The sequence below is a fragment of the Paroedura picta genome, chromosome 2 (genome assembly GCF_049243985.1).
Source record: "Paroedura picta isolate Pp20150507F chromosome 2, Ppicta_v3.0, whole genome shotgun sequence".
In the NCBI taxonomy this organism is placed as follows: domain Eukaryota; kingdom Metazoa; phylum Chordata; class Lepidosauria; order Squamata; family Gekkonidae; genus Paroedura; species Paroedura picta.
The window spans coordinates 86,856,834-86,869,286 of NC_135370.1; the positions used below are offsets into that span (position 1 = coordinate 86,856,834).

The window sequence follows — 12,453 nt, forward strand, 5'->3', positions numbered from 1 at the left end:
TACAGTGTGCTAAAGCTTTTGTCCAGAAAATATTTCAGGTTGAAGAACACATGTTCCATGCACTGCAGGAATCTGACCAGCATGAATCAGAATGCCAGCAAGATGACTGCAAAGTCATAATATAACTCTTTGACCAGTCAGCGAAAGAATGTCCAAAGCTATGAAGCTAACCTGCAGTATGTATGAATTAGCCTAATGCTACCTTAACACAGCCCGCGGCGCCACAGGCGCTGCGGACTAAATAAAAGGGTAAGGGCTTGGGAGGCGGGATGTGTCCGTGATGAGGAAGGGTGCCGATTGGCCCCTTCCTCTGGACAGACTACTGGAGGGACCAATTGGAAGGCACGAGGCGCCTGCCGATTGGTCCCTCCGAGTCCCCACCGGAGCAACTGCAGTTGCTCCTTTCAGGCCGCCGGCCAAGGGAGCCCCCGGCAGCTGCGCTCCGCGCGACTGCCTGGGGCTCCCATGCCTAGCACCCACTGTATTTATTTTACAGCGGGCTTGCTTACTAGTCTTTGAAATAATTCAGAAACATAGCATTCTGGAGATCTTGAGGTCTCTGAGATGAGGCAATGTGACACAAAATAATACATCCACATTTTACCCCTCCCCTGTATTATCAGTGGCTTACTCCAGCCAGGCACCTTGTCTGTGCAAGCTAAAATATCACATCCATTCCTCACAAGTAAGTAGTGGGTTGTCACACACAAAGAGCTTGGAATCCAGACAACGGTGCTCGCAATATAATGTGTCACACACTCATCTCTCCCCTCGACATGTCTATGAAATGGAATATTTTATTAAAGAGATCAAGAAAAATTTATCATAGACTGAATTCAATGCATGTTTTATTTCTTTATTTGTAGTACAAGCAGGCATCTGCCAGGGCAGAATCAGTCTGGCGGTATGCCACATAAGCTGCTGATCTTTGGCAAGCTTGTATATGTCCTGCATCCTTAGACCATATCAGCCTGCAGAGCCCCCCTTCCTGCACCATCATGGAAAATAGTCTTAATAATTATCTTGTAAAGGTAAATTGGAGGCCCCTTTATGGTTTCTGGACCTGGTTGCAGATGTTCTTAGGTGTGCTTATAGGATTATAGTTTGACTAGGGGCAAAGCCCGTTGTATCAAAGAATACAACGGGCACTAGAGCTTGGCAGTGGAAAGAGGAAGGGAAGGAGTTGTCCAGTCGGTAAGGGCATGGGGTTGAATGTGTGTGTTGTGTGGGAGGTTGTGGTGGCATGGTGGCAAATGAGGGCATGGGTGTGGAGATATGGGTGTCAAGAACCTGTGGTGTTGATTGTTCATTGAATATGGGAGAGGACTGACCTTTGGGAATTTTGGCATAGTGGTTACAGATGAGCTTTCCAGAGCCATGTTTTAAAGTATGTGAAGGGAAAATCAGACTGGAGACTCTTCTTAGGGGAAGATTACATCGCAACCAATTCCCCCCAGTTCTGCGTAATTTCCCTTCTTGTGAGAATTAGGCCACAGACACTGAAATTCCCCTCTGTCCTAATACACACGGGGTGTCCACCCAGTTCCTTCTTTTCCATTTTTTTTACTATTGATAAAATGTTATGTGCCTGCATGCTTCTTTCATGGTTGCTCCTTAGAAGAAGAACGGATTTCTGTACCCTGTTGTTTACTACCCAAAGGAGTCTCAAAGCGGTTTACAAACACCTTTTGTGTTCGTCTACTCACAATAGTCAACCTGTGAGGTATGTGGGGCTGTGAGAGGTCTGAGAGAATTGAGAATGGGCCGCAATGACCCAGCAGGCCTCAGGTGTCTCAAAGCATTTTCCAATCGTCTTCCCTTCCTCTCCCCATAGCAGACTCCTGATGAGGGAGGTGGGGTAGAGAGCCTCACAGGGAAGCTGGCAACCCTAAGAGGAAGACTCTCTGTGCACAGCAGTCTTGACTTTAGTCAGCTTTTTTATACTGGTTTTTTATTTGCCAGGCCAAGGTTAGAAAAAGTCAAATCAGTTCCCATGTATCTCCAGCCATTTACTTGTTCACTATTTACAGTTTCAGGCTGTAAATATTTATTTAGATCTTCCTGCACTTTCCAGACTCACAGGACTAATGCTGGTCTGCCTGTCTGTGCCCCAGAATACAAACAATTGCTGGTAAGGGCTGGCCATAGCCCATAGCCCAGGAGGGACACACCTGCACCACTCCCTCCCAACTGCAGACAAAAATGGCTTCTTTGAAGGCTGGACTCTGAGGCCTTGTACGATTTTGAAGTCCCACCTCCAAACCTCCAGGAATATTTCCAACACAGAGGTAGCCAACCTCCAGGTGGGGCCCGGAGAGCTCATGGAATTACAGCTCACCTGCAGAGTATAAAGATCAGCCCTCCAGGCAGAAAGGGCTACTTTGGACAGGGTTGTGGTAGAGAAGAAACATTGAAGGCCTCCTACACAGGTTGTTGTTGAATTGAAAGACTTGTGGCCTACTGCACAGGGTTGTTGTGCAGATGAAACAGGAGACAAAAGAACCAGTTTTGTCTGCAGAATAATGCTGTGCAGTGGCCTCAAATCTGTAGAGAGTTGCAAAGAAGAAAGACACATGGCTTGGCTGTATCTAACCCCCGGCCAGAGCAGTATTTTAAGTGAGAAGGGGCTTTTCTGTGGCCTCCCTATCAGCCAACTGTTTGGCAGAAGGGGATAGCCCCCCCCCCCTCAAAAGGAGTGCCCTCAGGCTCCCCTGCGTTGCTCTTGGAAAGGCCTCCCTCCCCTCAGTCAGGGGCTGTCAGAGGCTCCATCGCAGCAGGCCTGAAGGGAGGGGGAGGAGGGGGAGCACTCTGTCAGGGTTCTGAGGCAATTTACAGTTGGACATGACCGTTAGGACAGCCTTGGGGTGAAAAGGGCTGGCGCAGCCTGTCCAAGCCTCTATTCTCACCCCCCTTGGCAGCCCTACTGACCTCCTCTTCCTGCGGTGGTCAGGTGCAGACTGGCAGCCACTTCTCCAGATTGCCCCTGGCTGGATGGAATTTTGGTCTGTCCTGGTGAGGGGCCAATCAGAAGGAGCTTTGCGCCTTCCAGTTGGCCCTTCCACTTGTCAGTCTGAGGCCAATTTTGAAGTTCCACTTCCAAACCTCCAGGAATATTTCCAACCCAGGGGTAGCCAACCTCCAGGTGGGGCCTGGAGAGCTCATGGAATTACAGCTCACCTGCAGAGTATAAAGATCAGCCCTCCAGGGCTACTTTGGACAGGGTTGTGGTAGAGAAGAAACATTTAAGGCCTCCCACACAGGTTGTTGTTGAATTGAAAGACTTGAGGCTACTGTACAGGGTTGTTGTGCAGATGAAACAGGAGACAAAAGAACCAGTTTCGTCTGCAGAATAACGCTATGCACTAGCCTCAAGTCTGCAGAGAGTTGCAAAGAAGAAAGACACATGGCTTGACTGTGTCTAACCCCCGGCAGCCTTGGGGCATTAAGGGCTGGCACAGCCTCTGTTCTCATTCCCCTTGGCAGCCCTGCTGACCTCCTCTCCATGCGGTGGTCAGGAGCAGACTGGCAGCCATGTCTCCAGATTGCCCTGGAACTCTGGTTTGTCCTGGTGAGGCGCTTTGCGCCTTCCGATTGGCCCCTCCGCTTGTCAGTCTATGGCCAAGGGGCCAATCCGGGAGCTTTGATCATGGATACAGCCCACCCCAAACCCCCTTACTGTTTTATTAAGAGGGAACAGATGCACAATGCCTAAGAAAACTCAGCAGTGAGATTTAGTGGAAAATATTCCTCGTTGCTCTGTGGGTTTCTGTAAACGATCTTGCTCTTGAGAAGAATGCACTCTGTACCTACTCAGTGACTATTTAATATATATCTTCTAGGGTTGAATACAGATACCTAGGGTCTGCCAGATGAACTTTGGAATGTATCTAGATGAAGTCAATGGATGTAAAAGGATTACCTTGGGTTTATGATGTGATAAGAGTTGTGTCTGGACACTGCTTTTTCCTATATGTACTATTATCTGTATTGCAGATGTACCACATGAATAAAAATGTGTAGAACGGGCTGTACATTTAATGTCCAAAAGTGACAGAAAGATCTCTTTACCATCAAGAAATTCAAAGTACATTTTGGGAACGTTTATATTCCAAAACTGCTTCATTGTCAGTATGTTTGGCTTAAAGAAAATGGGTTTTAAATGGCCACTTGAAAGAATTTATCTCCAGAGAGGAATGCAAAACTGCCTCTGGACATTATTGGCACTGTTGTGGACAAAGGGAAGTATTTCCCCATATGTGGTAGAAATGCAACATTCCCCCTCCCCCCTCCCCCCTCCAATTATTTAACCATTCAAGAAATATTGTGCTCATTTGACTGGAACTAGGTTTTTCCCCCTTCTCAGATGTAAAGAATATATCCAAATTACTATTTAAATATCAATAATTAATTTTCAGCTTGCTAAAATAATGGTTTATGCCAAAGTGGAAATTATCTACTTCTCCAGCTGAATGAGAGTGGTTACATCAGATGTGAGAAATACTGGTTTTGGTAAAGTTCAAGGCTTACTGAAAAATCTCCAAGTATTATGAAAAGACTAAATCTGGCCATCTCGGAGTCACTATATAATTAATTGAAAGTTTGTAAGTCCTGTTGGTTACATCAGTTTGTAAGTCCTGTTGGTTACATTAAGGGCCATTTCGCACGGCTTCAAAGTAGCAGGATGGTTGCCAATTGGAAACGCTACAAATTTGCCATAACCCACGACGTCGTACACAATCTGCAACAGTCCTGCAACCGACCCGCAAAAAGCGCTTCGTTGTAGCGCTTCTAGGGGAATCCAGAAAACTGGATTCACCCTCCGGATAGCGATACACTCCTGCAACCAATCTGCAACAGTAGCGCCACAGACTTGTGCGTTACCATTGTTGCGGTTTCTTCAAAGTCCCTCCTCCCGAGCCTTTCCTCCTAACTTCCGGCGAACTGTCCGCCATCTTTTTTCTCCGAGCGAGCGGGGATCTACGAGGCAACGAGACAGCGACTGGCTTTCAAGCAAGATCACTTTCTGAAATTCTGCCCGGACACCACAATAGTTTTCCAAAAGCACAGTGGCACACACCGTCACGTTCCAAACATTTGCCCATAGCTTAAAACCCCGTCTACCGTAGGCCAGTACTAGCGGAGTCAACGTACGGGGATCATTTTTAAAAACTTTCCTCTGAGCGTGCCAACGAACGTTCGCCGCTCGCAGGCTCCTGTTTAGATTACTGGGGTTCAATAGATATGATTCGAGGTGATTTCAAGAGGGGCGGTTTATGTGTAGTGGGTCTTTGTGTGGTTCCGGGTGCGTGGTTGTGCTTGGGTGCGGACAACCCCTTCCATCGGCGGCTAGACCTCCGGCAAGCGGAGTCGCCGTCCGCCGTTCATTTTAAAAAAACTTTCAGCTGAGCGTGCCAACGAACGTTCACCGCTCGCAGTCTCCAGTTTAGCTTACAGGGGTTCAATAGAAATGATTCTAGCATGAGGGGCGGTTTATGTGTAGTGGGTCTTTGTGTGGTTCCGGGTGCGTGGTTGTGCTTGGGTGCGGACAACCCCTTCCATCGGCGGCTAGACCTCCGGCAAGCGGAGTCGCCGTCCGCCGTTCATTTTAAAAAACTGTCCGCTGAGCGTGCCAAGGAACGTTCGCCAGTTACATGTCATTGATTTATGCTTTGGTTGGTGAATATTATTGGGGAACTGTCGCGTACCACTGCAATTGCTCTCGGTTTTACACCGGCATGCGTTTTTGTAATGGCGGACATCTCACTAAAATGGCTCCCGCTGCATGTTCAAACTGCTCTTCCCGCGTGTGGACGAATCAGCGCATGCGAGAAGGCAAACAAAAGGCGCTAATCTGGCCATTAGGAGCAGATCCTGTTCCCGCGCGAGGAGTTTTGAACGTGACATGTGACCTAATGTGGCCAATGCGCGTGTCCCCTACTGCCCTCTACCAATCAGGAGCCGGCTAGTCCCTTTGTCTTTGTGTGCGGGAAGGTATATGATCCGTTGCACCCTGCACCTCGCACCACCATTTTGCTCAGCTACTAGCGAAAGCAACATGGAATCCTCTTCTCAAGCCTCGTCCGTCCCTGCAACCGGCCGTGGCCCAACTTGGAGGGACGCGGAGATCAGGGACCTGATCGCGATTTTCTCGGAGGAGAAAATCCAGGACGCGTTCCAGTCCTCTCACAGAAATAGGGAGGTCTTCGAACAAGTGGCCATTAAGATGCGTGCCCTGGGCCACAACAGGACCGGCCTTGAATGCCGGTCGAAGACCAAAACAATGAGGGCGGAGTACATGCATGCCGTGAACCATAATAAGGGTTCCGGCAACGAAAAGGTTACCTGCCCCTACTTCGAGGAGCAGCGCCAGCTGTACGGAGACGGGGAAGGAGCCGGCAGGCCGAAGCGCGTCGGGAGGAGCCTTAAGGTGGTTCGGAAGCCGGCTGCCCCGGTCGAGGAACCACCCGCTGAGGAGGATCCCGGCGAGGGAACCTCGTCCAGCTTTCGGCCTCCACCCCCCGTCCAGCAACGACCAGCGGAATTGGTCACGGTGGACCTGATGGCCATCGCTCCTGGGGAGCCGGAGGAGGTTCCTGAGCAAACGCCCCTTGCCTCCGGTAAGTAATTTTCTTTTTATTTTATATTTTATTGTTTTTATATTGAGCAAATGTGTGTTCTGACGTTTGGGGATCGTTTTCTCGTGTGTTCGTTGCTACGCATAATATGATAGGATGTTTGTGGATTGCTTTGGGTGGCTTTTTAAAACGGTTGTGTTTAAACAACTACCCAAACAGTTTTGCAGCATGCCTCAGCCATAGGCCTTCTGCAGCGCTCTAGCCACTACTTTGGGACCTTGATGTGTGGTTCAGGTTGTGTGCTTGCTCCTTTTTCACCATTGTATGCCTTGTGTTCGTTGCAACGCATGCTATGCTTGGATGTTTGTGGATTGCTTTGGGTGGCTTTTTAAAACGGTTGTGTTTAAACAACAACCCAAACAGTTTTGTTGCATGCCTCAGCCATAGGCCTTCTGCAGTGCTCTAGCCACTTCTTTGGGAGCTTGCTGTGTGGTTCAGGTTGTATGCTTGCTCCTTTTTCACTATTTTCTGCTCTTGTCCACAGAGACACAGATGCCTGGGACGGTGGTCCTAGAGTCCCCTGCAGCAGTAGCAGAGGACAGTGATTCTGGGGCGTCCACAAATGTTGGTAAGTATCAGTTGCAATAAGGGGGGGGGGTTTAACTGCTTTGTGCTTTTCTGTTTGTGCAGGGCAGCAGCACTGCCAAGAGACAGAAGATAGTACCTCAACGTTGCTGCTTTAGGGTTTGAAGCTTGCTTTGCCACACTTTGGTCCTTAATCATGTTCTTTGTTCCCTTTTTTCAGATTTCATACCCGGGACACAGGAGGAGGAGGAGCGTGGGGTGGCTGGACCTCCTGCCCTGCGCAGGCGGATACACATACAAGATGGTGAGCGTGCATGAACTGTTCCTTTCGAGCCATGGCTGCAGGACAATGTCTGTGTGCAATAACTGTGTGCTTCCTTTTCATTTTTGTGCTCCCCTGGCATTGTTCTGAGTCTTGGTTTAACATGTAACCAAGACAGGCCACCATGGGCAAACAAACAATAACCGTGTGCTCCCCTGGCATTGTTCTGAGTCTTGGTTTAACAATATGTGACCAAGAAAGGCCACCATGTGCACCAGGGTGGGTTTTGACTGTCTCGTTGTTACTAACAGTTCTTTTTCTCTTTTTTTGCCAACAGAGGTCCTTTCTGAAGACGACGAGCCAGCTGGCTCACCACCCAGGGGCGCTCTCCCGGCTGAGGAGAGGCTGGCCAGGGAACGCGGCAGGCTGCGGCGCGTCTCCGTCCTCACTAGTGTGGGAGAAAGGATCCTGGAGCACTGCCAGGAGGAGTCCAGGCGTGCAGCTGCTGCAGACCAGGCGATGCTCTCCCTCGTGGCCCAGGAGGGCAAAAAATTCCGTGCCATCCTTAGAGATTCGAACAACTCACTACGCGAAAGCGTGGAGGAAGTTCGAATGATAAGGAGGCTGATGGAGAGGGCGGTCGCGGTTATGGAGGCGGCCCCCCCTCCTCAGATTACAGTGAACGTCCCCCCCCCCAACCCACACCCCCCCCACTACCTCCAGCACCCACCCCACCCCCCCCCACCACCTCCAGCACCCACCCCACCCACCCCCTCTCAGAATGCCGCGACCCAAACGAGAAGGAGGACTGTTCTCGGGAAGAGAGTTGTGAAACCCGCGGACAAGTTCTCCCCCTCCTAGTTTGGGCCATTTTGTCTGTTTATCTGTGTTTGCTGTTTTCTGTTCAATAAAGTTTATGTTTTTGACTCTGTCTCTGTGTACCCTCTCTAGTGATTGTGCCAATTCTGGCACCGTTGTGTGGGTTGGAGGTTGGAGGGTGTTTTAAAGGTTAAAGGTGTCTTAGGAGTTTGGGGTGAAAGGTGTGCGAGTGTAAGGAGTCACACTGGAGTCTTTTTCAGGAAATTTACAACAACATTTTATTTTCAGAAACAGTTTAACAGGGGAAAAAAACAAGGGAATGTAACTTGGACCCCCACCACCACCACCCCCACCCTCCAAGAAAGCCAACTTTTTTTTAACAAATTCAAATATTTAACAGGGATAGAAAAATGGGCAAAGTAACTGGGAACCCCCCCAACACCCCCCACCCCAAAACACAAAAAGTAAACAAAACTTAGGTCCCACCGCTCCCCTCCCCAGCCCCTTCCAGCTCCCTCACTCTCCTGCACAACCGTCCCATGGTCCCCCGCACTTTGCGGCGGAAGAGGTCTTCGTCCTCCTTCTTCTTAACTGTGTGGGGAGGGAGAAAAAGTACACATTAGTGCCAGACATATTTTCCAATTTTTTTAGTTTACATGCATACACTTTTTGGTGGCCGTAGCCACAGTGTGAGAAGAGTTGGGCAGTGGGGAACATAACCTACGTTCTTCCGCCTCCCTCTGCTGCCTTTGCTGCTGTAACTCCCCTTTGAGGTCTGCCACTTCAGCCTCTAAGGCAGCCACCCTGGCCTCCATTGCACGCAGCCTTGCCTCCATAGTTTCTGCTATAGAAATCAAACAAAGAATTTAATAGCACTTAAAATGGAGGCATCACAGCAGGCTCCCATATTGCTCCATGGGGGAACACACACATGGGTCTCCCGCACAGACATAAAACTCTCACCTGCAGCCTGTCCCGAGGTGGAAGGTCCCTCTTCCTCCCCCTCCTCAAGCTCAGGTGCTTTTGCCATCTTGGATGGTGATTGTGTGGCTGGGCAAAGAAAAAGAGAAATCATAATTAAAAGCACACAAACCAGAGATGAAACACAGCTGGTAGACACACCACAGTTAGAGTCAAAGTGCATAACCAAAGTGGTTCTACACAGTACTGGCGGGCTAAGTCAGAGGGGGTTGACAGCATCTAAGTACTTTCTCGAATTGCATTGGGAACAGTAGGGGAAAGAGGCAGCTAGTCATGCCATGCATGTTTAAGGGCAAAACACAACGAGGGCAGCACTTACCCATATGCCTCCTCATTTCCAGGGGGGGCTTCCCAGCCTTCTCCCATATTTTCACCATCTGGTCGTGGAAGACCGTCCTGCCGCTTGGCTGCGGGACCCCCCCCCCCCACTGCTCCAGACTGTTGAGGAAGTCCAGCTTCACTCGCTTAAATTTTGTCCGGACCTGCTCCCAGGTCCGGACATAGCCCCTCTCCCTCAGCTTCGATGCCAACACCAGGTAAGCACCCTTGGTGTGGCAGTGGGTGCTGGCCATAAGGCGGCCAACACTTTTAGATTGGAGCACTAGCTCCAGAAGTGCCTCAGCCTCGGCGCGCTGCCAGAAGGAGCCCTTCCGTGGCTTCGGCATCTTCGGAATGACGGTTAGGGAACGAACGTGCGTTGCTCCGATCGACCACCCCTATTTTAAATGTATCAAAGCTGCCCACCAATAAAATTATTCCTTGGAACATAAGTGGATTGATCCTCTGGTTTGACAGGGGTCGCCAATACTTCCTGGCTACCCGCCTCCCCGAACTTTCCCCGTTCAGCGCTTCCGTATTGTGTGTGTCAATTTCAGTGGGGAGTTAGCATTTAGGGCTGTCAAAGTGCTTTTCTACCAGAGAATCCCCGTTTTTTTGCAGGCAAAGTACACAAACCGCACAAGACAAGGTTAAGCAAAGAACACCAAACTTTATTCAACAACAGAGTGGGAAAAACAATTAAACACGCCTCCTGTTTCTGTAGATGTGGGTGGCTATGGCGTCCCGAACCTTGCACCCCTCAGCATAGATCCTTTTTCTCCTTGCTTCAGGGATGTCTTGAGTGTCCTCAAGGACCACAGGATCAGGTTCATCCACAGGGAAGGGGATGTTATGTCCCTTGTCCTCGCATATGTTGTGCAAAATGACACACGCGATGATCAGCGGAGTCACATTGTCTATATGCACATGGAGTCGGGACATCAGGCAACGGAACCGGGACTTCAGACGTCCAAAGGCACGCTCCACTACATTCCTTGCCCGGGAGTGACTGAGGTTGTAGTGGCTCTGCACGTCTGTCCTTGGCCGCTTGTAGGGAGTCATGAGCCAGCGTCGTAATGGGTAGGCTCCGTCACCGAGCACCAACGCCGGCACACGCACGCCCTCAATGGTGGCGGTGGGGTTTCCTGGAACAAAGACCCCTTCGTCCATGGCTTTCCTGAGGTTGGATTCCCTGAAAACAAGGGCATCATGCCTCCTGCCACTCCACCCCACCTCGGCATCGATAAACCGTCCGGAGAAGTCCACAGTTCCTTGCAGGAGAACAGAACAAAAGTCCTTCCTGTTACCGTACTCCTTTATGCTTCCCCCGGGGGCACGGATAGGGATGTGGCTTCCATCGACGGCCGCAAAACAATGCGGGAATCCAAGCCTGGCAAACCCGTCCATACTCTGGAATAAGGGAAAGAAAAGAATATAAGCCATGGCAAGTCAGCGTGGGGTGTATCGCGTCTTCGTTGCTGACCTGTCAAACAAGAAAAAAATTTTAAAGGGCAAAGGGGATCGAATGACACTCACCGCTCCAAGCCGGTCTCCGAGGCACACGACTTTGCTGAACAATTCCGCCTCCATGGCGAGGCAGAACTCCTTAAGGATATCGCCAACCGTAGTGACTCCGAGTCCGAATTGCTGGGCTACTGTCCGGAAGTACTGAGGGGTTGCCAAGTACCACAATGCGACCGCTACCCTTTTTTCCACTGGCACGGGTCGCCGCATGCCAGTGACTTGCCTCTCCATGCGTCCACGTAGAGCCTCCACGAGTTCAAAAAATGTCCCCCTAGACATTCTAAAGTTGGCAATCCAGTGGTCATCATCCCAGCGAGCCCACACAAAATTTTCCCACCAGTCAGAGGATCTTTCGTCCGCCCAGAACCGGGGGGGGAACCGGACCTCTGCCAGAGCTTGCCAGTGCCTCTTTGCCGCCATGGTTGCCCGTTGAGAACGTCTTGTGCTGCTGGTCATCGCTCTGGCAATACGTTCTCGGTATTCCTCTGAAGCAGCCCTCCTATGCTGCACAGTGGTGCGGATACGCTGGACCAACGCAATCATCCGAGCCAACAATTGAACAATAATCCTCTCCATTGCAACGTTAACCTGTGCTGCGGGCAGTAGGCTACGCAAACAAAGAGAGGCCGACCGCGTGTCTGCCCAGGTGCATATAAGCAGGTAACCTGTGGGCGTGTACTGTGGGCGGGGATTAACCTTTCAAACATATCAATGCATCAACCTCTGGTTCATAGAAAACAATAGAAAACACGTTCCAAGGGCGCCAATGATTTGACGATAACGCGTTGCTACGGGTTTCCCAAGGTTTTTTTAAAAAAAAGGGGACCCCGACAAGTCCGGCTTTAGGGTCGAGGTCAAAGGTGTGCCCGCAGTTTGATTGACGGGCACGGGAGGCCAGAAGCGCTAAAAAGGGACCTCCTTTGTAGCGAAAAGACGGAGAACCGGAAGCCTGTGGGTTACGAAAGTGACGAGAAGTGAAAGTGCTAAATTCCGCAAAAACCGCAGCTGTGCGTTACGGGCACAGCTAGTTACATTTCGCTAGTTGAAGTAGCGATTTCGCTAACAGCAACCAAATGGCAACTTTGAGCTCTGTGCGAAATGGCCCTAAGTTTTTGTGAATAATTACTAGGAATAACATGCATTAATTCTTTACATGTTGAATTCTACTATATGGATGTTGGTAATTTTCTGGCACTATAGTTATGCTATGTGTGAACTATATCTCTATTCATATAATTAAAATATACATAGAGAAACACATGAAAAAGAAAATATATAAGCTTCTGACACACTTCCCCCCCCCCCCCAATATGTATAGAAGTATAATGTGTTGAATTGCAATCTGTCATTCATACATGAAGGACTATAGAGAATGTAAAATCATCAAGA

General features: G+C 49.8%; 1 protein-coding gene across 1 annotated transcript; it reads left to right on the forward strand.

The window, feature by feature from the left end:
- The first annotated feature begins 4,651 nt into the window (after window positions 1-4,651).
- On the forward strand, window positions 4,652-9,035 carry LOC143828925 (uncharacterized). Its single transcript, XM_077319083.1, has 5 exons — window positions 4,652-6,617; window positions 7,120-7,203; window positions 7,381-7,464; window positions 7,760-8,144; window positions 9,029-9,035. Exons 1-5 carry the CDS (start codon window positions 5,996-5,998, stop codon window positions 9,033-9,035), a joined length of 1,182 nt encoding a protein of 393 aa, XP_077175198.1. The 5' UTR covers window positions 4,652-5,995.
- The last annotated feature ends 3,418 nt before the right edge of the window (window positions 9,036-12,453 follow it).

Bases quoted from the DNA above. Each gene is read 5' to 3' on its own strand.
- LOC143828925 (XM_077319083.1), top strand. From the start codon at position 5,996: ATGATCCGTTGCACCCTGCACCTCGCACCACCATTTTGCTCAGCTACT. The intron at 6,618-7,119 runs GTAAGTAATTTT...TCTTGTCCACAG, and splicing joins GCAAACGCCCCTTGCCTCCG to AGACACAGATGCCTGGGACG. The intron at 7,465-7,759 runs GTGAGCGTGCAT...TTTTGCCAACAG, and splicing joins GCGGATACACATACAAGATG to AGGTCCTTTCTGAAGACGAC.